The following is a 21761-nucleotide window of genomic DNA, read 5'->3' as shown; positions in this document are numbered from 1 at the left end:
CACTCTTAAGCCATCCTGTAATGTATTTCACACAATTTCACAGTGTCTTTCACAACAGCTATTGGCAACAAGTTAGCAGCTCTGGCCCCCGGGCACAAGCCAGCCTGCAGGTACATGATATTCTTTAAATACGGGCCATCACCACTCCCAGTTCTGGGAGGAACCTGGGCCTGCCCCAGATGTATAATAATTCTGCCCAGAGAGATCTCAGCGCTGGCGGGAGAAGGATCCCCAAACCATCCAGAGTGGTTCCCTGAGTTCCAAGGGGGCGCTGGAAGGGAACAGGGAAGAGCAGGCCTGGTGGTAGGGTTTGACGTCAAGGGTCCCAACCCTGACTATCCTTCTGCGCCCCGCCCCCAGGGTCTCCATTGCCGCCGCCCCGCCCCACCACTTTGAGCCGAGGGGTAGCTCGGAGCTCCAAGGTCCCGTCCCTAGAGCGGCCGCCCCCGCGGGCTTCTCCAGAGCCCTCAAAGAGCCGCATGAGGAAGCGGGGACCCGCCCGGGGCAGGAGATCCCCCGCGGTGAAGAGGTAGAGCACCGGGTTGACGCTGGAGCTGAAGAAGGCCAGAGCCGTGGTTCCGGCTCGCGCCGCCTGGCCCGCCCCGCCAAGCCTGGCGAAGGCCCCTTCGGGCGGAGCCAGCGCGGCCAGCGCCTGCAGCACGTTGACGGCGTGGTAGGGGGCCCAGAGCAGGCCGAAGGCCAGCACGATGGCGCCCACCAGCCGGCCCACCCGCGTCACGCGCCGCCCGGCGCCCCAGCGGACGCCCCGCAGCCGCGCCAGCGTCACGCCGTAGCAACCGAGCACCAGCCCGAAGGGCAGCACGAAGGCGGTCAGGGTCTCCAGGCTCAGGTGGGCAGCGGCGTGGGCGGCCGACGGGTGGCACAGCTGGCACACACGGTCCGCCCCGAGGTGACGGTAGACGGCCACCGGGGTGGCGAGGACTAGGGCGGCCAGCCAGACGGCCAGCAGCAGGCGGCGGGCCAGGGCCGGGCTGCGTAGCCGGGGCGCCAGGAAGGGGCGCGTGACGGCGAGGCAGCGCTGCAGGCTGAGCAGCCCGGTGAGCAGCACGCTGGCGTACATGCTGAGCGCGCACACGTAGTACACGGCCTTGCAGCCCGCCTGGCCCAGGGGCCAGGCCTGCCGGGTCAGGAAGGCCACGAAGAGCGGCGTGAGCAGCAGCACCGCGCCGTCGGCCAGCGCCAGGTGCAGCACGAGCGTGGCCGCCAGGGGTCGTCCTCGCGCGGACCGCCAGCCGGCCAGGCTCCACACCACAAAGCCATTGCCCGGCAGCCCCAGCAGCGCCGCCAGCAGCAGGAAGGCCGTACCCGTGGCCCGCGAGGTCTTCCAGCTCAGCAGCGTCTCGTTCCCCGGAGGACGGTAGCAGACCGACATTCTTCTGTCCTTCCGGGAGGCTGGAAAGAGTTGTGGGGCGCATTCAGGTGGGGCAGAAGCCCACGTTCCGCCTGATGGCCAGTGAGAAGGGACTGAGCGTCCCTCACTCCTCTGCAGCCTGCCTCTGTTCTGTCTGGGGGGGCCTCTGTCCCTTACCCCCCAGGACCCCAGCCCCAGCTCAAACACTACTTCTTGGAACCCATATCCGCTGCTCTCTGTCAGGCCACCTCCCCAGTCGTGACTCCCAGGCTGTCCCTGCCTCCACCTCCACCCTTCTCACCTAGCCTCTCCTTCTTGGTCCGGCCCCACTCCCTATATGTATATACCGCAGGGCAAAAGTGAGTGGAGGGGAGTAAGGTCTAGTGGGCAGATCTACTTACCCAGCTGGGCGGGACCAGGGTTGGGGGCTCTCCAGGGGCCTGGGGAAGCCCAAAGGCAAAGTGGCAGTGGGCAAGTTGTCTAAGTCTGTCCTGTGCCTGTCAGGTTGGCAGAGGGTGAGGCAGAAACAGGGAGGGACAAGGTGGGGCTCCTCTTGGGCCTTTCCAGGAGCCCTCCCTCACCCTGCTGCTTCCCATCACTAACTCGTCCAGGCATGTGAGAGCCCGCCTCCCCAAGAAACAGGATAGGCTAGGGGGTGCAGATAAGGTTCCCTGGGTGTGTGGGGAGTAGGGACACTGCCGGATCCTGGCCCTGGGTCCTGCCTCTGCACTCATTTTCCCCCCTGCAACACACACCCCCCCCCAGTTCTCAGCCCTCCCACCCTGCAGCTCTTACACTGTCAGGCGTCCCTTGCCAGCTCTCAGCAGAGAAGGCAACCCAACTTCTCATTCCCATAGCTGCTGTATCTTTGCCTGTTTTCAGACTCCTGACATGGCTAAGCCCCTTTTCCTCAGCTTCCTACCTACCCGCTCTCATCTCCTGCCTTGGGCCCTGCCCCAGTCACTCCAGCCTCACGGCTCTCAGAGACAACTTTCAGTGTAACGCGTGGGGCTAAGTCCCCGGGGGGAGTGGGAGACGCACGGTGGTGTGACACGCGCCCATGACGAGGCCACGCTGCTGGGCTGCACCGGGATATGAGGGGAGGAAAGGGAGAGGCTGCAGCGAGAGACACGCTGGAAGGAAGCTGTCTCGGGGTGGTGAGGTCGGGCAAAGCTTAGGGATGAAATCGGGCAGATGGATAACGGTGAGGGAAGAAGGAAAAAGGCTTTTGCCTGTTAACAGCCAGAAAGCGGCTCCTTGGGAGCCAGGACACCAGTATTAGTTTGGTTTCTCTCCCAGCAGAGCCTGAGTCGAGGGTGTGGATTCAGGTAATCCTGTCTTTAGGTGGTCAGCTCGGGAAGCCAGAGTGAGAGCAAGGGAAGGGGAAGAGGGGAGCCAGTAAGAGTGTGTTATTGAGTTCCTTCAGTGGGCTCCAGGAACCTCTGAGCACACGGAATACCTTCCCGAAAGACAGAAGGCAGATGTTTATGTCCAGCTCACCTTCCCCATTGTTTGAGGGTTGTCCTAGAGGCTATAATACCCTGACGCACACTGGCAGCCTGTCCTGTACAGCTTCAGACCAGGCTCCTGGACAGTGTTTGTGTGATGTGTTCACTGACAGTGAGAGTCTGAGCTTCCACACAACTGTTATCACAACCACAGCTGAAGTGAGAGATGGGACACGGGATACCTAAAGTCCATTAAAGGAGGCATTTTCTCTGCCCCCAACCATGACTGTGCGTGCTGTCGCTCAGTCATGTCTGACTCTTTGCGACCCCATGGACTGTAGTCCACCAGGCTCTTCTGTCCATAGGGACCGTAAGAATACTGGAGTGGGCTGCCATGACCTTCTCCAGGGGATCTTCCTGACCCCGGGACTGAACCCGCATCTGTCTCCTGCATTGGTAGGCGGGTTCTTTACCACCAGCGCCACCTGGGAAGCCCCCATCCATGACTCCTTCATGCTAATTATTGGCCAGTGGGAGGGAAAAGTGAGTGACTAATCCACTGTGACTGAAGCAGGCAGTTCTAGAGAAGGAAGTCAGAGAAATGTTAAGCCAGCCCCTCCCCTGGACCACAGAAGGAAGAGCAGGGAAGCAGGAAGGCCAAGGTCCCAGACAAGATCCTGATGATCCTGGATCCATGGGTTACACCCCGTGGGTGCACACTGCCTCCTATCCTGTTTTCTCCAAGCCCTGAGGGTCCTCAGCACAGCCTCCCTTTTCCTAAAACTGCAGTAAATGTTTTTTTCAGTAGGTGGCAGCACATACAAAGCAAAGCACACAACGCAGCTTTGCACAGATTGGCAGCTAGAAATTCCCTCCATATAAAGAAAAACACCAGAGATTACATTCCAATTACATAGTTCCTGTTTACTGTCACATCACACACTGCCACCAGAGACACCCTCACAAAACCTCCATGGCTTTTGTCTGGCATCTGGGGAACATAGTCCTTCCACCACCACGCCACGCAGCCACGCCCCCACCCCCACCTTGGACTTTGCCCTGTGTACTGGCCAGGCAGAGGGGCCAGAGTCCAGGCTTGATTCATCCCCCTACTCACTGGGGCTGAGATCCCAGCTCCGTAACAGAAAACACCACCACTTCAGCTCCAGCCCAGCAGAGAAGCACCCAGCCTAGGACTCCAGGGAGAGGCTCCTCTCCAGGTCCCTCCCTCCACCATGGAGTACCTCTCTAACCTGGACCCCAGCGGCCTGCTCAGGTGACTCCTAACCCTCCACTCCACTCTCCAGCTCTGGGTATATGGGCAGAGCCACAACACTCCATTCAGCCTCTAGTTTCCTAGACTCTCCAATTTGGGCCCCTCCCCCTCCCTGCCACCACTTTCACAGTGGGCTTGTCTAGACTCTGCCCCACACCCAGTCCCCCATTCTCCCCATTCCCCCGCCAGCCCCCCACTTCCTCCATCCCCGCTTGGTAGTCTTTTCCTCTCCCTGGGCTACTCTAATCTGCAAACCTAGAGCCTCTCTTCCAACTCCCCTAAAGCTGCAGTTACCCCACCCACGCCCATCACCCCCAGTGCACTCAGCAGGCCTCTCACCCTTTCTTGACCCTCCTTCCCACCTACCAGGTCAGTATCCAACATGAGCGCCGATTTGGGCCGAAAGGTCTGGACCTCAGCTCCACCACCCCAGCGACCTTTCCGAGTCTGTGATCACAAGCGGACCACCCGGAAAGGCCTGACAGCCGCTACCCGTCAGGAACTGCTAGACAAGGCGAGTGAGTCAAGTCCCTCGGTGCCAAGAGTAGGGGCAGCCAAGGGGCTAGTCAAGAGAGAGAGTTTGGAATGATGAGCAGAAAGAGCTGTGGTTATTACATGGCTGCCCCTCCCTCCAAGGGCTGAAAGCAGGGCTTCGACTGCATTTGAGGCGATTCATTTTTTTTCTAAGGAGCAAGCTTGTCTTTGGGGGTGGGGAAGGAGTGTATAGGGTTGGAGCAATACATTTCAGAACTCCAATGTAGGGAACGGCAGTGTCTGACAGATCAAATTCAAATCCTGATTCTGCTGCTTCCTACTGTCAAACCTTGGGTAGGTATTCAGCCCATCAAAATTTCAGTTTCTTCATTTGTAAAAAGGAAATGATACAGCTGCCTCCTTGGGCTGTGGAAAGGTGTAGAAGATAAGGTATGAAAGTGCTACAACAGATACTTGACCCTTGTGAAGACTCAAAAAGGTGAAAAGTCACCATGACTGCAAACAGCTCTGGAGAACTCTGTGAGGGTTGGGGAGAGTGAGCTGGGGCGCTGGAGATGAGACCCCATCATGGCAGGCCTTGTCAGCATAATACCTTTACCCCAGAGAACTTGGCTAGCTTTACAATTCCAAACCGGCAGGTGTGGCTTGGAAGCTGGGAGAGGTGACAGTGCCATGGCAGGAGCAAAACAGGACAAATGGGAAAACAACAGGCCCTAATGAGGGTTTCCCAACAACCAAAGAACACCGTGAGCTGGAGCCTTCTGCAGGGACGCCAGAGAGCCGCGGAGAGCTGGAGTCAGCACCCAGCACCCAGGGCCGACCGCTGGGTGCTGGGCAGCTGGGCAGGGACAGGGCACAGGATAAGCTCTGTCCCTTCTCTCCTGCTTCTTGCCACTGGGCAGGCTCTGGAGGCCCTGGCGCTGAGTGGAGCACTCACACTGGTGCTGGAGGAAGACGGGACCACCGTGGAGAGCGAGGACTTCTTCCAGCTGTTGGAGGATGACACGTGCCTGATGGTGCTGGAGTTTGGACACAGCTGGAGCCCCCGCAGGGTGAGAGGCCCATTCTGGGGCTGCAGTAGACCACTGATCCCTTCTGTCTCTCCCAAGCCTCTTGTCTCGCCTAGCCCTGATCTTGAGGGCAGAGGCAATGAGAGAGGTGAGGAGTTGTCAGACTCCTCATAGAGGACAAGCAATCCAGGCAAGGGGCGGGGGGTCAGTGTCTGTCCCGGGGCTGATAGGGTGTAGTGGTGAAGCTTCAGTACACTGATGAGGGGAGTGCCCTGCAGAGTGGGGTACTGTCGTATGGCCTGGGCCGGGAGAAGCCCAAGCACAGCAAGGACATCGCCCGCATCACCTTCGACGTATACAAGCAGAGCCCTCGAGATCTCTTCGGCAGCCTGAACATCAAAGCCACGTTCTACGGGCTCTACTCCATGAGCTGTGACATTCAAGGACTCGGCCCAAAGAAAATACTCAGGTCAGAGGCCACATGTCACACTTTTCCACCCCTACAGTTGCAGCCCCAACAGTTCCTTCTCATGCTTCCCCCAACCCTGTTAGCTCTCCCTTGCGGAAAACCCCCAGCCTCCAGCCTGTGGCCGCCTCCCAGGCTCCCCCCACCTCTGACTTCCTCTTATCTTCGCCCTGCAGGGAGCTCCTCCGATGGGCCTCCTCACTGCTGCAAGGCCTGGGCCATATGCTGCTGGGGATTTCCTCCACCCTTCGTCGTGCAGTAGAAGGGACTGAGCGGTGGCAGCGGCAGGGTCGCCTTAAACCCTACTGAGAAGGGGGTCTGAGCTTCTGCCCCAGCCTCATTCCAAGAGACAGACTGTGAAGGACTGTGACAGCATCGAGCTTGGGGGCCTGCACAGTGCAGGCTGGCTAACTCACCTGGTCTCCCCACTGTCCTCTGATGTGGTAACAACAGGCCTGTCGGCATGACTCTTCCATTCCCAGCCTACACCTGTTCCTGCAGAACACTATCCCTTCCTGACCATCGTTCCAGCCTCCCACTTACCCTGAATGGCCATAGCCTGTTCCCAGGTGTCTGGATCCCATCCTGATTGCCACTACATCTAGAAGTCATTACCACTCCCCTGCTGTCCTTAGGCTCCTCGGTGCCCTGAACAGAGCCCTCTCTAACCTCACCTTGAGATCTCTATTTCTCTGTACCCTTCCCCCTGCAACATAACAAAAGTGTTTCCAATAAAAATATAAAAATGTTTATCGGTAAGACATTTGACTCCAATTTAAACTAGAACAGGGCAGGATAGATACTTCCTCTCCGCACCTCCCCCATCAACACCCAGTCCCAGATCCGAAGCCCTCAGTCTTCAAGTATGGAGTTCAAGGCCCGCCTCCACTTGGCCACCGCCCCCTGCTCCTGTTCCCAAGCCTCTCGACGCTTCAGGAAGGTAGTCAGGGCCACGTTGCGAGCCACATGGTGGCCAAAAGGGTCTCTTATCAGCTCCTGGTTCCGCTCCCCTGCAAAGGGAACCATTCAGGCTCAGTATCACCATGCAGTCATCCCCCTAGGCTTGAAGAGACTCTACTTGGGGAGAAGGTCCCTCCGTTTTTCTGGAACCCTGGGTCTACCCCAGGACAGAATTAACACCTCACTGTCCAAATAACAGAAATGGGAGCGGAGGGCGACACAGAGGGGCAGACTACATGGAGGGGCAGGGGAGAGCAGACTGCTCAGAACCCACAGCCAAAACCACCCTTTTGAACTGAAGTCTGCTGAATTTAGGTCCACTCCCAGCCATTCAGCTTTTCAGAATAAGGAACAGGAACGTTTGGAAAGGTCAAAACAAGGCGCTCACCCAGCTCAGCAGCAATTTCCTTCCGGGCCCCCAAGGCTGCTCCGCTCCAGATAGCATCTAGCACACGGCTGCCATGGCGACTACAGGCCAGCGTCACATAATGTCCCTGCATTGAGATAAGTAAGGTAGTGCCATCTAGGGCAGTCCATAAAAGGGTGTTGTTGGTGGGGATAGGGTGGGGAGGTGAAGTTAAGAGGCCAAGATGAAGCAGTCTAGGAACTACGCATCCTCTCTGTGACTGAAGGCCAGTCCCGGGAAAAGCACACACTCTCCAAATGGAGGGATGGCAGAAGAATTAAAACAGGAGCCAGAAATCTAACCTTTAGGGGCTTTAGCACCCGGCGGCGCTGCTTGCGCGTCACGGAGGGGCTGGTGAGGACGGCATCGAGCACGTGGGAGCCGGCAGGGCTTTGGGCCAGAGTCAGAAGCTGCGGTCCTGTCAAGGCACTGAGACTTCGGAGTATGAGACAGGGCCTGGAGAAGTGCAGCAGATGCTGCAGCAGGAGAGACCCAAGAACTGTCGCTTCCCCCAGGTCCCTGGCGGCGGCCATTTCCACCTGAGAGGACAAAGACAGGCAGTTAGGAGGCAGCCACCAAACCGCCACCTTCACTTGGATGAAGCCAAGAGATCCCACCACCCTCACATCAGTGGCGAGGGGCTTCCTCAGCTCTGGGAGGCCTGGTTCCCAACTAGTCACAGGCTTGGCCTCTCCCCTACCTCACCCACCTGGTGCTCCATGGGCACTGCCCCCTCCTCCTCCGCCAGTCCATAGTACACCTCATAAGCCATCAAAGTGGCAAAGAGGGGCACACAGGCCACTTGCCGGGAAGAGGGCTCTGCACAGTGGAATGCCTAGAAGGGAAGACAGAACGTGATGAAGCTGAGAACTACCTCATCCGACACCTCGGCTTTCTAGCCAGGGGAAAGCGTTCAGGACAGGTGCCTGACTCCACAAGAACATAAGTTGCATGAGAGGATCTTACCTTCCTTGCTGTATTCACAGCCTCCATATATATAACAGGGGCTGAATAAATATTTTTTCCTTAAAACTTCTTTCTTTGTCCAGGGAGACACTTTTCATTTCAGGGCCATGAGATGGCTCTGGCTTCATTTCCCCCATACCTGTGAACTCGCTGGGTATCATATCCCATGGGTCCAGAAATACAACAACTGAAGATTAGCTAAATCCTAGCAGGTAGAACTTGAACTCAGGGTACAAATGGGTTGCAGGTAACCCCCACTCACCTCCAACAACAGCTGCAGGACCTGGGCTTGGTGGGTCCCAACTCTGCGGCAGGCGCCAACCAGGGCAATGACTACCCCTGGGTGACCCTGGGCCAGCACAGCTTCCAGGGCGGGGCTCAGCTCCTCAAACACAGGGGACAGCTGAGGGGAGACATGGGATAAATAATTTGACATTCTGGTAATGGTGGGCTAAGTTATTCGATGAAATCTTCCTGCCAAAAGCAACTAAAAATGTTAGGTAAAACACAAAAGCATTGGCATTAGCAAGAATTTGGTTTGGATGGATAAGGAAGATCCAGAACAAAAGGATTTGTCTTAGAGGTGAGGCCTCACATGGGGAGGGGAAGGATAAGGGAGGACTAGAATTAAACCTGCCCTTCCATCCTAGCTCTCAACCCAGGGGATCCTGGCAAAGCATGCCTTGGCACTAAAAGGCAAAGAGAAAGAGAAGCTACGAAAGCAGTTCTGCTGCTCGTGTGGATTTGCAGCCAAGCACCCAGAGACTAAGCAAGCCACGGAAGCTCAGGCTGAGAACTTGGATTAAGCCAATCTCCTACTGACACTGGCACCTGAGAAAAGCTAAAGCATGTCCTTTCTGGGAAGAAGGCACCTTCACCCTAAGCTCTGGGAAGCCTCCAGGAGTGACTTCTCAAGGGGAATGGCCAGCACACTATTGGAAATACAGAGGCATGTACACAGTAAACCAAAGTCCAGTGAACAAGAACTAAAAGACACAGACTTGGCCAAGTTCTCAACTCACCAGCTCAGGGGTGGTGATAGCATCCAAGAAACGCTGCAAAGGGAAGTTGGCAATAGAATGTGCAGCCAAGGCCTGCAGCTGTCCTTGGAGGTGATCTTCAAAGAGGCTCTGGAGCCTTGAGGGCTCTGACACTAGCAGCACCTGCTCCAAGAGCCTGGAGCTTGTCTGATCTCGCAGAAACAGCAATAGGGGGCTGAGGACAAGGAGAAGACGATCAGGTAGTCTTCACTTCGTTCAAAATACTCACATCACTGGACTTACCACGGTGATCATTTTGAAGCGTACTGAAATAGCAAATCACTACATTGTGTAACAGGAACTAATATAATGTTGTAGGTCAATTATACTTCAAGAACAAACAAACAAGGAAAAGAGATCAGATTTGTGGTTACCAGAGACAGAGGTCTGGGGGGAGGGGGAATTGGCTGGAGACAATCAAAAGTTACAAAATTCCATTTATAAGGTACATATATACTAAGGATGTAATGCATAACATAATAAATATAACAACACTACCATACGTTATATACGAAAGTTGTTAAGAAATTAAATCCTAAGAATTCCCATCACTAGGAAAAAAATTTTTTTTTTCTCATTTCTTTAATTTTGTATATAAATGAGATGATGGATGTTCACTAAACTTATTGTGGTAACTGTTTCGTGAGGTAAACCAGTCAATCATGCTGTATACTTTAAAATTATATAGTGTTGTATGTCAATTATATCTCAATAAAGCTAGACAAAAAAGTAAAATAAAAAAATAAACACACACAGAGAATGGAAACAAACAAAATACTCACACTGTGTCATTCATTTCACATGGCCCACCACCTTGATCAATCCTGAGGCCCTGTCCATACCTGCCATCTGCTGAGGAATTCCGGCTACTCAGATAGCCAATCACAGCATTGCAGAGGTGGGCACAAAACTGGGGCAGCTTTCGGTGTAAGATCTGTAAGGCCACTTGAAGGCAGAAGCTGGATATCTTGTCAGTGATAAACACTGTGGGGGAGGGCAGAAATAATAAAAGTGGCTTTCCCCAAATCTAGACAACCTACACAACCTCAAACCTCAGGCAACAGGGTACAAGGGAATATGGAGACAAAGGGTCTAAATAGAGCCTTTACAACATCAAACCAGGCAAGATTTGAAAAAGAGACAAATAAGACCAATGGAAATAAGAGCCTTGTTTGATGATAATCCTCTCCAAAAAAGAAGATCCGAGATCTTCCTCTATTTCCCTCCTTACCAGCAATGTCCTTTAGAAAGCAGGAGCTCAGGTTCTGAAGGCAATTCAAGAAGGTTTCAGGGACCTCAAAATCAGTTGGCTTACATTCCCGAGATGGGGCCTTTTGTGCTTCTGAAGGAAGATCAAGAACATATACAGTGGTGAGACCACAGACTGCCATCCTGAAGGGAGAAGAATTGCACAGCTGAATAAGGATTTGGCCTGGAGATGCAGAATGCATATGGTACAACTCAATGTCTCATCTCATCTCCATGACTGAACTGAGACTACATTTTCCTTTTAATTTTTCTAAGGAACTTCAACCAGCTCCCGCATGGTCCATAGGAGATAGTCCAAACTCCTCAGTCAGGAATTCAAGGTGTTCCAAAATCAGGCCTCACCTAAACTCACTATCCTATTTCCCAATGTTTTTCAAAATGTAGGTCCGCTGCCTGTAAGTGTATTATAAAATCAATCTAGTGGGTCTCAACAAGCACTTTTTAATGTAACACACAGAATAAAATGAAAAAGGAGGAAATTCCCTGGTGGTCCAGTGGTTAGGGCTCCGCACTCTCACTGCAAGGGGAAAGGGTTTGATCCCTGGTTGGGTAATTAAGATCTTGCAAGCCACACATGGCACGGGGAAAAAAAAAAAAAGAGAGAAAGAAAATATCAGTGGGTTGTATGTAGAAGGGTCTTGCTTCCTGACCTTTGGCTTGAATCCAATGTGTGTATATACACACACATGTATACTGAATGATGCTTGAAAACTGTTTTCTTACTGTGAGCTGTAGTTAAAAAAAAAATTTGAGAGGCAATGCTCAAGTAAATAACCTCTTCCGCTTACCCCCATTCTTCAACAGCTGTTCCCTAAACACACATAGGCATCCTCACCTCTGGGCCTCCATGCCCACTAATCTTTGGCCTGCTATATCCCTGTCCTAATTTCACTGCTAATTCTTCAAAGACATGAAGAAATCTTCTGCTTACTCTCTCCTTCTGAACTTCCTAAACTCTCCTTCCCTGGAGGTCCACACCCCTTTCTTGTAATACTTACCAGGTGACTGGGAGCCACGGTGCCTGGGTCTCTCAGAGTCCAGAAGAGTCCCTCCCAATACCTGCAGCAAAGTTCTGACCACGAAGCTGCCATGTGTGTCTCCACAATAGAAAAGAAAATCATCACAGACCTCAGCAGCTAGTCCCAGGACCAGCTCCTCCAGGGTCTCCACATGACCATCCTTCCCATCCTTCTCTTCCTCCTCTGCAGGGCTCCCTAGCAATCGAGGCAGCTGCAGCAAAGCGCTTTGCAAAACGTGGACCCCACATCGATGACAGGCCACAAAGCGCAAATTGGAGTGCAGAGCGGCCCATACTCGACACAACGGCTTCCGGGGACTGAACCCCAACAGTTCCTGCAGCATCTCACTGCCAGTCCGGTTTGTGGCCAAGGCTAGGGCCTGAGCTTCCACTTCCTTCAAAACATTGCGCACCATCAGCTCTGAAAAAAACAAGAAATACATTAAAGAGAATGAGAGGAGGATAAGGTTATGCCTTAGGGGAGATGAAACTAAGTCCTCACACCCTGGGGACCCACGAAATTGTCCTTACCTGTCTTGAATTTTATGTCCAACCAGTTCCTCCCTTGATACCTCTCCCCAAGTTGCTCCCTACCTCGTTCTTCTCCCGTCTCGGGGGCCTCTTTCAGCGCGGACAGCGCCCGGCGGAAATACCCCAGAGCTTCTGGGCTCAGGTGAGGGTGCGCATCTGGGGCCGGCTCCGAGCGCCCATCCGGAGGCGGGCAGGGATGTCGCTGGCGGCCTGGTGGGGGGCGCCCCAAGCCCTTGGCCCCGCGCCCTCGTTTTCCGCCAGCTGGGAACCGGCGCTCCTGTTTGTGGGGGGAACGCGGACCCAGGCCCATGGGTGCGTCGGGGCCGCTCCGCCCGGAAAAGCTGCCTTAGCCGCTGGGAGAACCTCAGTCAGCAGGGTGCGGGCCTGGGCCCGGCAGAGTTTAGACACGCCGGCGCGCTTAAGGCGCAGCATACACGTCATAGCTTCGCGACGGTCCCTCTGGTGAAGGCGTGGCTGAGTCTCTGGATCGCCCCGCTCGGCTGGTGGGTCCTGGCCTCCGCCGCTGTCCAGGCTCCTGCTTGTCGTACTCTTTAACCCGATCCTCCGAGTCTCCTGCGGAAACCGGACCGGAACGTGAACCTCCACTCAACCGTCGTCCTCTTGACTTCTTGTCCCGCCCCTGAGACCAGAATTAAAACTCCCCGACTTCGAGAACTTTGTGAGCCAGACGGCGCGAGGACTCCAGCGGCAGCACAGGTGGCAGGTATGGAGTTCGAGCTCCCTACACATCGGGCTCAGGGCCCCTGGGCCTCGCGCCAACCCTCCACGCGGAAGCCGTACCTCTGGGCAGGGGGCCTGAACTCCAGAGCTCAGGACTCTGCCAGACGTGCCGAGAGGGACTGCCCCGCCACAGCCCCACTCAGAGTCCCAGTAGGTGGCCGGCCCCACGTAGCCCCCTTCTTCACTCCTTGGTCTCCCAAAACGGACAGCCAACCTTGACCGGGGCCTGCGCTAGTTATTCCTCTCAGAAACTTCTCTCCCCATCGGAGGATCTCAACCTTGGCTCCCCTTCCTACCTCTATCAGGATCGCCCCCCTCCGAATAACGCAGTCTGCAGGCTTCCCTCAGAGCAAGTCCTTGGTTCCACAGATTTAACCCCTTGGCTTGCTGAGTCATGCCAGCTACCATGAAGGGCCAGGTGTGCGTGGTGACTGGTGCCTCCAGGGGTATTGGCAGGGGCATCGCTTTGCAGCTCTGCCAAGCAGGTGCCACAGTTTACATCACTGGCCGCCACCTGGACACGCTGCAGGCCACTGCTCAGGAGGTGAGTGCGTCCTCTGGAGTCCCAGGGGGCAGAAACCACCTGAGGGAGCTCTTTCCATTAACTACTTCTCTTAATCCCTTACCTGAAACCAAAATATTCCTCCATAAACATGAACATTTATTCTAAGTGGGATAAGTAAACCCCATAAGTAGCTTCAGATCAGGGCACATTTTGCCATTAAGTGAATTTTATGAAAAAAAAAAAAAACACCTTATTTGAGAGCTTTAGGGATTTTGGAATTGCATTTTAAGAGTTGTGGACCTGTGCTCTTTCTCTTTTCTTGTTAAGATTTTATTGAATTGTATGCTTTCATTTGATTTTTCTACTGAATTTCAGTTAAATAAATTTGGGGGTGCCTTTGATTTGCTAGGCACTGGGTGAAACAGTGGAGTTACCAAATTTAGTTAGACATAACTTTTGCTTTGAAGTCTAAGGCAGAAATGAATCATTTAAATGTAATGTGAATACAGGAAGTGATAAGAGATGAAAGTAATGAATATGAACATGATAAGCAATAAGTGAGTCCAGAATGTACTAGAAAGGTGAGTGAGCAGTTAGGCAGGGAGGTCAGAGGGTAGGGCCCAGAGCATGAATCTTCAGGATATGAAGACTGTTCTTGAATAAATTCTTCTTCTTTCTCTGAAGTTAGAAGAGGGGACACATTTGTAAAAGGTGAGGCAGAATAGGAAGTAGAGATAGTTCATGTCTGAGAACTTTGTTTTTTCATTTACCAGGCAGCAGTGTTGGTGGAGTGAGGGTTAGAAGGCTGGGATTGAGTTGAGATTCCAGATGAATGGTGAAGGGTGGGAGCTAAGGGCACAAGAGATGGAAATGACTAAGAATGAAGAAAAAGAACTCCTTTCTCAAGAGAATCTCCAAGCCTGTTTGTCCCTCGGCCTCCACATGCATAGTAATACAATGCCCTGAACATCGTAGACCTCAGAAAATGTCTGCAAATTTTAAACCTGGGATTCCGTATCCCGCTTGCTTTACGACAGTACCTGGCATTACTGAAACTCCTCAAACAGACACCAGAGGGCAGTATTGCCCACCATGTTGCCTCAGCTGCTGCCTGAGTCCTAAAACTGCCTTAGCTCCCACCGTGGGGCTGACGGGAGCTGAGTTCTGTCTCACGTTGTGCGACTCGGAGCTCATACCCCTTCTGTCCCTCTCCAGGCGCAGTCCCGGGGAGGCCGGTGTGTGCCCGTGGTATGTGATTCAAGCCAGGAGAGTGAAGTGCGAAATCTGTTTGAGCAGGTGGATCGAGAACAGCAAGGACGTCTGGATGTGCTGGTCAACAATGCCTATGCTGGGGTCCAGGTGCTTTTCGAACTTTGATCCCAGCTTCACACTTCGGACCTCCCCCTCTGACCTCTGAGTCCTCATCCCCACTGGTTGTCCCTTCCATTATCCAGCCCCTTCTTGCCTCCAGAGCATACTATTCATCACTTTCCCTGTGCCTTCCAGTCGATCCTGAACAACTCTAATAAGTCATTCTGGGAAAGCCCCGCCTCCATTTGGGATGACATCAACAACGTCGGACTCAGGTAGGTGCTTCCCCGGCCACGCACCTAAGAGCCTGGGCTCCCCTCAGTCACTCAGCCAAACATTAACAAGTGTCCTCTGCTTTTCCTTCTGATCTCCTCGTCTCCTTCTTCTCCCATCTGTCCTATTTGTCCACTGACCTCTGAAGAAGTTTCAGCCAGGTGAATCTGGACCCAGGAACATCAGCTTCTGCCTTGTTTCTGTCAGTAGTTTTCAGCTGAGCTTGCCCTTGCCCGCTCTCCTGTCTCACTCTCTGCTTGTCCAAATGCATGATCCATAAGGAAGCCTCTTTCCTTGGGTAAAGCGTGCCACCTGTAGTCGGTATGTCCAAACATGGCTAGAGGAAAGAATTGTTTTGTTTTAGATCAGCAGAAGGTCAGTAAGGAAGATTGAGTGCCAGCCATCTTAGCCTTCCCCTCCTCACTCCAGGCCTACAGGCAAGAGTGTTCCAGGTGTGAGTAGAGAGGGCAGGGGTTTCACATACATCTGGAAAAGGAATGAGATGAAACAGCATTTACAGCTCACCCAGCGTGACATACATCCTTCAGGTCTGTGTTTATTGTTGGGAAGAGGGCACTCTCTCAGAAACTATCCTGCATGGGTGTGATCAGCCACCTGTGGGAGTCACCCAGAGAGTATATGCGAATCTACATCTAAAGCATGTAAGGAAACCCTCAGCTTCTAGTGGCAATCTCAGGGAAGCAGGATTGCAATCCACTTGTCATTTCCAAAGTGGAATAAATGTTGTGAGGAGAGGGAGATGGTCAACCAAGAGTCAAGAAAACCCCAAGAGCTAGAAATTGGCAACACCCATGTCCTTAGCCCTCTAAAGAAAGGGGCCTTCCACACTCATCTCTTGCTGGTCAGGGTTTTGAGCCTGCAAAGCAAAGGCCCAGACCCTGGCGCCAGAGCCCTGATGAATTCTCCAAAGCGAAGGTTACTCTGGGACCCTGCTGGAAGCGCACCAACACCTCCTCTCACCTCTCACACACATACTTGTGCCTTTCCTCTGCATTGCCTGAGGCTGGCCTTTATGATACCATAACTCACTCTACTTGTTTGCATTTGAAGTGTCCTGTCTCCTGTGCAAAACAAATGTTTTTCTGGTTATCAAGTATGTGTGTGTGATTTTTTAAAAAAATATACCGTGTAGACCAGTGTAAGCATATTCCCCTAGTCACCACCCCTCTCTTTTGCCCAAGATATTGTCGTTGTTGTTTAGTCACTGTCGTGTCTGACTCTTCTGTGACCTCATGGACTATAGCCTGCTAGTCTCCTCTATCCATGGGATTTCCCAGGCAAGAAGACTGGAGTGGGTTGCCATTTCCTTCTCAAGAGGATCTTCCTGACCCAGGGATCGAACTGACATCTCCTGCATTGGCAGGTGGACTCTTTACTACTGAGCCACCAGGGAAGCCCCCAAATATACTGGGTAGCTTAGTATAATCTTATTCCATAATCACCAACCCTTCCTCTTTTGCCTGAGATATAGTTACTGTTAATAGCCTAGTATATATTCTACCATTCATTTAAATATCCCACTGGGAAGAGATACCATAATTTATTTATCTAACTCCTTATCTGTTGGAATAGTGGGAAAAAACTAGGCTAAAAAATATGTACCCCAGAGATTTTAGTAAACATTATCAAAAGACCCCACCAATTTATAATCTCAGAACGATGAAGGAGAATATATGTTTCCCCATGTCCTCTATCATATTAGACAATAACGGGCCACAAGGTCAGGCAAGTTTGGCCATTCTAATAAGCCAAAGATATCTGAAGGTGTTTTTTAAATTCACATTTCTCTATTATATGTGAAGTTGAGCTTTTGTTTTTTACATTTGTATCGGTTCTTTATTCTTTTGTGAGTTGTGTTACTAAATTATTCTTTTCACATCAATTTATAAGAGACCTTTGTAGAGTAGATCCCTTTAATGTGTATTTTACAAATATCTTTCCCAATTTATTACTTGTTACTTGCCTGCATGCTTTCCTCAGCTCTCCAAACGTACTTAAATGTATATACATGTATGTATTTGTATATCTACATATATACATGTCTTAATGTGTAAGTCATTTATATCTTGGTGTGGTACTGAGACAAGCTTCCCCACGGTAAAGCGTCTGCCTACAATGCGGGACACCCGGGTTTAATCCCTGGGTCGGGAAGATCTCCTGGAGAAGGGAATGGCAACCCACTCCAGTATTATTGCCTCCTCTCCCAAAAAAAGGGGCTCAAAGAGATATTGGAGAAGGAAATGGCAACTCACTCCAGTATTCTTGCCTGGAGAATTCCATGGAGGGAGGAGCCTGGTAGGCTACAATCCACAGGGTCGCAGAGTCGGACACAACTGAGCAAATTCATTTAATTTATTTATTTATACTTTCTTTTATTGCTTTTAGGCACTAACTTTTTTATACCCAGGTATTTTGGGACTGCATTTTAAAGCAATAAATGAGGTAGAGAACCCATCCCACCCACTAAATAACTGACCGTGCATACATGCTAAGTCACTTCATTCATGTCCAACTCTGAAGTGGGCTGTAGCCCGCCAGGCTCCTCTGTCCTTGGGATTCTCCAGGCAAGAACACTGGAGTGGGTTGCCAGGCCCTCCTCCAGAGGATCTTCCTGACCCACGGATCAAACCCGCGTCTCTTATGTCTCCTGCACTGGCAGGCGGGTACTGTGCACTAGTGCCCCTAGGGAAGCCCAAATTATGTGTTGGCCAGATGTTTGTTGTTCAGCCTCTCAGTCGTGTCTCCAAGGGTTGGACACCACTGAGCGACTGAACAGCAACTGTCTCTCCCTGTGGGTTTGAAATGTCGCCTTACTAATTGCTGGATTCTTCTCTACACTTGGATTAACTATTGAGTATTTTGTTTCATTGACATATTTAGATATTATAATGCCAGTCCTGAATTCTTTTTAAAAAAATATTTACTTATTTGGCTGAGCCAGGTCTTAGGTGTAGCAGGCGTGATCTTCGACCTTTGTTGCGGCATGTGGGATCTATGTGGGGTCTAGTTCCCTGACCAGAGATTGAACCTTTTACATTGGAAGCTCAGAATCTTAGCCAGTGGACCACCAGGGAAGTCCTCTGCATTCTTTTAACTATTATGTCATTGTACATTTTATGGCAGCATATCCCCCTTACCCACAAGATATTAATCTTCCTTCTTCAGAATTTTCCCGGCTATTTTCACACATTTATTCTCCTTGACCTTTAGATTATGATCAGTTTCTCCAGAAGTCTTGAGATATAACTCAAGTTGAATCTGCGGATTAATTTAAGCAGAACTCAAGCTTTACATGTTGGTTCTTCTGAACAGGTTCTGTCTGTACTTGCTCTTTTTTTACATATTTAGGTAAGAAGTGGATTATTCAGAGAGAAACAGTCCACACATAGAGTGTGGGCCATCTCAGAGGGAGAGAGCGGCCTGTATTCTTTTATGTTAAATAGAACTTTATAGTTTTTCCTTGTAGATCCTATGTGTTTATTATATTCTATCCCCCCGAGCTATTTTAGCTTTGTCATTGCTGACATGGTAGAGCACTTTTCTTCCACTACAGTCTTCTCAAGATTGCCATTTCTCGTCTTTCAGTGGTTAATTTTACCTGTGGTTTTCTTAGAATGTGACCTCAGGCCCTTGGTTCACCAGGTTGGCCGCCCTGTTGGTGAAGGAAATGGCAACCCACTCTAGTATTCTTGCCTGGAGAATCCCATGGGCAGAGGAGCCTGGCTAGCTACAGTCCATGGGGTCGCAGGAGACGGACACGACTTAGTGACTAAACCACCACCACCACCTGGCTCAGACGCCACTAGGGGGCAGAAGAAGCTTCTTGAGACAGCCCTGATGTGGTTCATTTCTTCTTCTCTGCCCCACCTTCTAGAGGCCATTACTTGTGTTCAGTGTATGGGGCTCGGCTGATGGTGCCAGCTGGCCGGGGGCTCATCGTGATCATCTCCTCCATTGGGGGGCTGCAGTATCTCTTCAGCGTTCCCTATGGCGTGGGCAAAGCTGCGGTGAGGACCCACTGGTGCAGGGGTTGGGGTAGACCATCACGGTTCCTAGAGTTCAAGAGAAATGGTCCTTGGTGGTCCAGGTGGTGAGGCTGAATGGCCCTCCCCTCTTCCTCTGCCCCTGTATAGATGGTTCCTTAGCCTGGGCTCCTCTCAGCTGGCCAGCCAGTGTGCTGGGGAAGGTGGATAGCTAAGACCGGGCTCCTGGGAAGGCCAGGGGCTGGGGGCATCCTCGGCGGAAGCAGGCAAGGCAGGAGAGGGAGGTGACACGACCAGGTGCCTTGACTCCCACCCGGCTTTCTGTCCCTCTGCAGTGCGACAGGATGGCTGCGGACTGTGCTCAGGAGCTGCGGCGCCACGGGGTCAGCTACGTGTCTCTGTGGCCGGGGGTGGTGCAGACAGAGCTGCTGAAGGAGCACGTGATGAAGGAGGAGAATGCTTCAGATCCCCTGGTTAAGCAGGTGGCCAAGGGCAGGGCGAGGGCGGCAGGGAACGCAAGGAACCAGTCTTTCCCTCCCCAATGACAAGACAGTAACAGCAACAAAGAGTAGATACCAGGGCTCGAGGAGCAGGTGCAGGGCTGAGCACTGACGCACATTCTGTCCTTCACTCTGTAAGGGAGATGGTAGCTCCATTTTACAGATTGGGAGACTGAAACTCAGGGAGGTTAAGAAACTTGCTCAAAGTCACACATCCTGTAAGTGGGAAGACTATCCACCTCCAGAGCTCATAGTCTTGACCTCCACTCTGAACTAATCTAAAAGGCCCAGATACAGTTGGCATCCCCATATTCTTCCACTTAGGAAAGGCAGAAAGGCAGTGGGTACCAGTACGCGGTTACAGGGCTCACGGATGTGGGAAGGAGTGATTCCCATACCTTCCCAGATGCTGAGTCCTGTAGGTGCAGTGGCAAGGGCCTCCCTCTCCTGGAACAAAAGCTGAAAGCAGGAAAGGGACTTGGGCAGTGCTCTTGGAAACTAACCCTTCACTCTCTGCCCCTGCATTTCAGTTCAAATTTCGTTTCTCATCCGCGGAGACGACAGAAATGAGTGGCAAGTGTGTGGTGGCGTTGGCAACAGGTGAAAAGGTTGGGGGCAGCTGTTAACAAGGAAGGGCATGGAGGATCTGCAGGGTGGTAGCCGCTGGTTCTGGGTCCTGAGCCAGGAATACACCCTTCTTTTCTATGGCTTCTGGACACCCAAAGGTTCTGATGCCCAGTTTGAGGTGTGGGAGCCTCAGGAATTGGACCCTTGAAATGGTGGCCAGGAGCCAGAGGCCCAGAAACCTTCCTAGGAACAGAAAGAAACAAATATGGGCTCTTACGTCTGTCTTGGTGATGCCCTGTGCCATTGGGCCCAAGCCTTGTCACCCTGGGTCATTCGCAGGCTGTCTCAGCTGTCTGTGTGCCCACAGATCCCAATATCCTGAGCCTGAGTGGGAAGGTGCTGCCGTCCTGTGACCTCGCACGGCGCTACGGCCTGCAGGATGTTGATGGTAAGAGCTCTGGCCCAGCAGCCAGCCTGAACCTCTCTTCCTTCTGTTTCTAGCTCACTCCTCCCCCTGTCTCCCTTCCTTCCTCACATTCCACTCGGTCTCTGCAGCTACATGGGGGTGTCTGAGGAACGGGAAACAAGGACCTAATCCTTCTCCTTTTCCTGTGGTCCACAGGCCGCCCTGTCCAAGATTATTTGTCTTTGAGCTCCGCCCTCTCCCATGTCTCCAGCCTGGGCTGGCTGGCCTCCTACTTGCCTGGGTTTCTCCGGGTGCCCAAGTGGGTCATGACCCTCTATGCTAGCAAGTTCTAACCCTGCTGGCCTCACACGATTCTTCTTCCCTTTGGGCTGAGTGGTTGGTCTATCTCATTTGGAATACAGCCGCCTTCCCCGCCTACCTACCGCACACCATTGATCTGAAGAGAAGCCTCTGCTGTGCCCTGGTTGAGCCCTGGGGGCCTTGATAGGTCCTTCTTCAGGCCTTCCTTACCCCTGCATCTTATTTTTTGTCTTAACACTGAAAAATGTTCTAGGGGCTAATATTAAAGCTCTCATTTCTCCTTCAACTCATTTTCAAGTGCTTATCCTTTGCTCAGCAAGGTGGTAGGTGCTTTAGAGGAAGACCTAACAATATGCAACATGTTGAGGCTCTCCAGGAGCTGCATCCACGGGACACGGCCCCTTTCCTCTACATCTGCTCCTGCTCTTCCCTGCAGAGCTGCCCGTCCCATGCCCCAGCCAGAAGTAGGCACACCCCCTTGCCTCACTGCTTTCCCATGCCCTCATTCCGCCCTCTCTTCAGGGATGCCCACTGCCTTCTAGCTGGGCCTGAACCCAAGGTGAGGCCCAATCCAGGGAGGGCAGAGTCCTTGATGTTCAGGACTTCCTGGAATTGGGGAGGAAAATCCTAAGGGAGAGGCAGAGGAATAGTTGAAGTCACCGACACACTCGCATTCTCCCTCTTGGGATGACACCCCAGGAACTGTTTCCTGAAGAACTGGTCACAAGAGCCTTTCAGGGCTGCCTTCCCTGCTTGGGGGTCTGTCCCAGCCTGAGGCAAGGCAACAGCGGGTGTGTTCCAAGGAGGAGCCAAAGGCCGCTTTGAGGCCACCTTCCCTCCAGCAGCTCCATGGTCATCAAGGTAATGGGAGAGCTA

At 52.4% G+C, this 21761-nt stretch overlaps 4 protein-coding genes across 5 annotated transcripts; 2 read left to right on the top strand and 2 right to left on the bottom strand.

The window, feature by feature from the left end:
- On the bottom strand, nucleotides 1-4548 carry LTB4R2 (leukotriene B4 receptor 2). Of its 2 annotated transcripts, XM_040227351.1 has the most exons (3): nucleotides 4463-4548; nucleotides 1774-1869; nucleotides 1-1413 (listed from the first exon to the last, which is right to left on the bottom strand). In XM_040227351.1, exon 3 carries the CDS (start codon nucleotides 1391-1393, stop codon nucleotides 317-319), a length of 1077 nt encoding a protein of 358 aa, XP_040083285.1. In that variant the 5' UTR covers nucleotides 1394-1413; nucleotides 1774-1869; nucleotides 4463-4548; the 3' UTR covers nucleotides 1-316. The 2 variants fall into 2 exon arrangements, with proteins under 2 accessions (XP_040083285.1, XP_040083286.1); XM_040227352.1 differs by lacking the exon at nucleotides 1774-1869.
- CIDEB (cell death inducing DFFA like effector b) lies at nucleotides 3605-6817 on the top strand. The gene is made up of 5 exons (XM_040227354.1): nucleotides 3605-4096; nucleotides 4466-4610; nucleotides 5494-5643; nucleotides 5880-6070; nucleotides 6244-6817. Exons 1-5 carry the CDS (start codon nucleotides 4056-4058, stop codon nucleotides 6374-6376), a joined length of 660 nt encoding a protein of 219 aa, XP_040083288.1. The 5' UTR covers nucleotides 3605-4055; the 3' UTR covers nucleotides 6377-6817.
- Nucleotides 6800-12724, bottom strand: NOP9 (NOP9 nucleolar protein). Its single transcript, XM_040227350.1, has 10 exons — nucleotides 12321-12724; nucleotides 11707-12147; nucleotides 10671-10781; nucleotides 10282-10423; nucleotides 9422-9614; nucleotides 8662-8802; nucleotides 8143-8268; nucleotides 7736-7972; nucleotides 7416-7521; nucleotides 6800-7077 (listed from the first exon to the last, which is right to left on the bottom strand). Exons 1-10 carry the CDS (start codon nucleotides 12565-12567, stop codon nucleotides 6920-6922), a joined length of 1902 nt encoding a protein of 633 aa, XP_040083284.1. The 5' UTR covers nucleotides 12568-12724; the 3' UTR covers nucleotides 6800-6919.
- Nucleotides 12692-21175, top strand: DHRS1 (dehydrogenase/reductase 1). The gene is made up of 9 exons (XM_040227353.1): nucleotides 12692-12981; nucleotides 13368-13542; nucleotides 14719-14862; nucleotides 15010-15089; nucleotides 18983-19115; nucleotides 19427-19573; nucleotides 20122-20191; nucleotides 20526-20606; nucleotides 20781-21175. The coding sequence occupies exons 2-9, from the start codon at nucleotides 13393-13395 to the stop codon at nucleotides 20915-20917; spliced, it is 942 nt and encodes a 313-aa protein (XP_040083287.1). The 5' UTR covers nucleotides 12692-12981; nucleotides 13368-13392; the 3' UTR covers nucleotides 20918-21175.
- The last annotated feature ends 586 nt before the right edge of the window (nucleotides 21176-21761 follow it).

Source organism: Oryx dammah, unplaced genomic scaffold, assembly GCF_014754425.2.
Source record: "Oryx dammah isolate SB20612 unplaced genomic scaffold, SCBI_Odam_1.1 HiC_scaffold_26, whole genome shotgun sequence".
NCBI classification, from domain to species: Eukaryota; Metazoa; Chordata; class Mammalia; order Artiodactyla; family Bovidae; genus Oryx; species Oryx dammah.
Note: the sequence above shows the minus strand (reverse complement) of the source record. Positions and strands in the feature narration are given on the sequence as shown.

Bases quoted from the DNA above. Each gene is read 5' to 3' on its own strand.
- CIDEB (XM_040227354.1), top strand. From the start codon at position 4,056: ATGGAGTACCTCTCTAACCTGGACCCCAGCGGCCTGCTCAG. The intron at 4,097-4,465 runs GTGACTCCTAAC...CCCACCTACCAG, and splicing joins GACCCCAGCGGCCTGCTCAG to GTCAGTATCCAACATGAGCG. The intron at 5,644-5,879 runs GTGAGAGGCCCA...AGTGCCCTGCAG, and splicing joins ACAGCTGGAGCCCCCGCAGG to AGTGGGGTACTGTCGTATGG.
- NOP9 (XM_040227350.1), bottom strand. From the start codon at position 12,567: ATGGGCCTGGGTCCGCGTTCCCCCCACAAACAGGAGCGCCGGTTCCCA. The intron at 10,782-11,706 runs GTAAGTATTACA...ATCTTCCTTCAG, and splicing joins CCGTGGCTCCCAGTCACCTG to AAGCACAAAAGGCCCCATCT. The intron at 10,424-10,670 runs GTAAGGAGGGAA...CCTCCCCCACAG, and splicing joins CTTTCTAAAGGACATTGCTG to TGTTTATCACTGACAAGATA.
- DHRS1 (XM_040227353.1), top strand. From the start codon at position 13,393: ATGCCAGCTACCATGAAGGGCCAGGTGTGCGTGGTGACTGGTGCCTCC. The intron at 14,863-15,009 runs GTGCTTTTCGAA...TGTGCCTTCCAG, and splicing joins ATGCCTATGCTGGGGTCCAG to TCGATCCTGAACAACTCTAA. The intron at 19,116-19,426 runs GTGAGGACCCAC...GTCCCTCTGCAG, and splicing joins ATGGCGTGGGCAAAGCTGCG to TGCGACAGGATGGCTGCGGA.
- LTB4R2 (XM_040227351.1), bottom strand. From the start codon at position 1,393: ATGTCGGTCTGCTACCGTCCTCCGGGGAACGAGACGCTGCTGAGCTGG.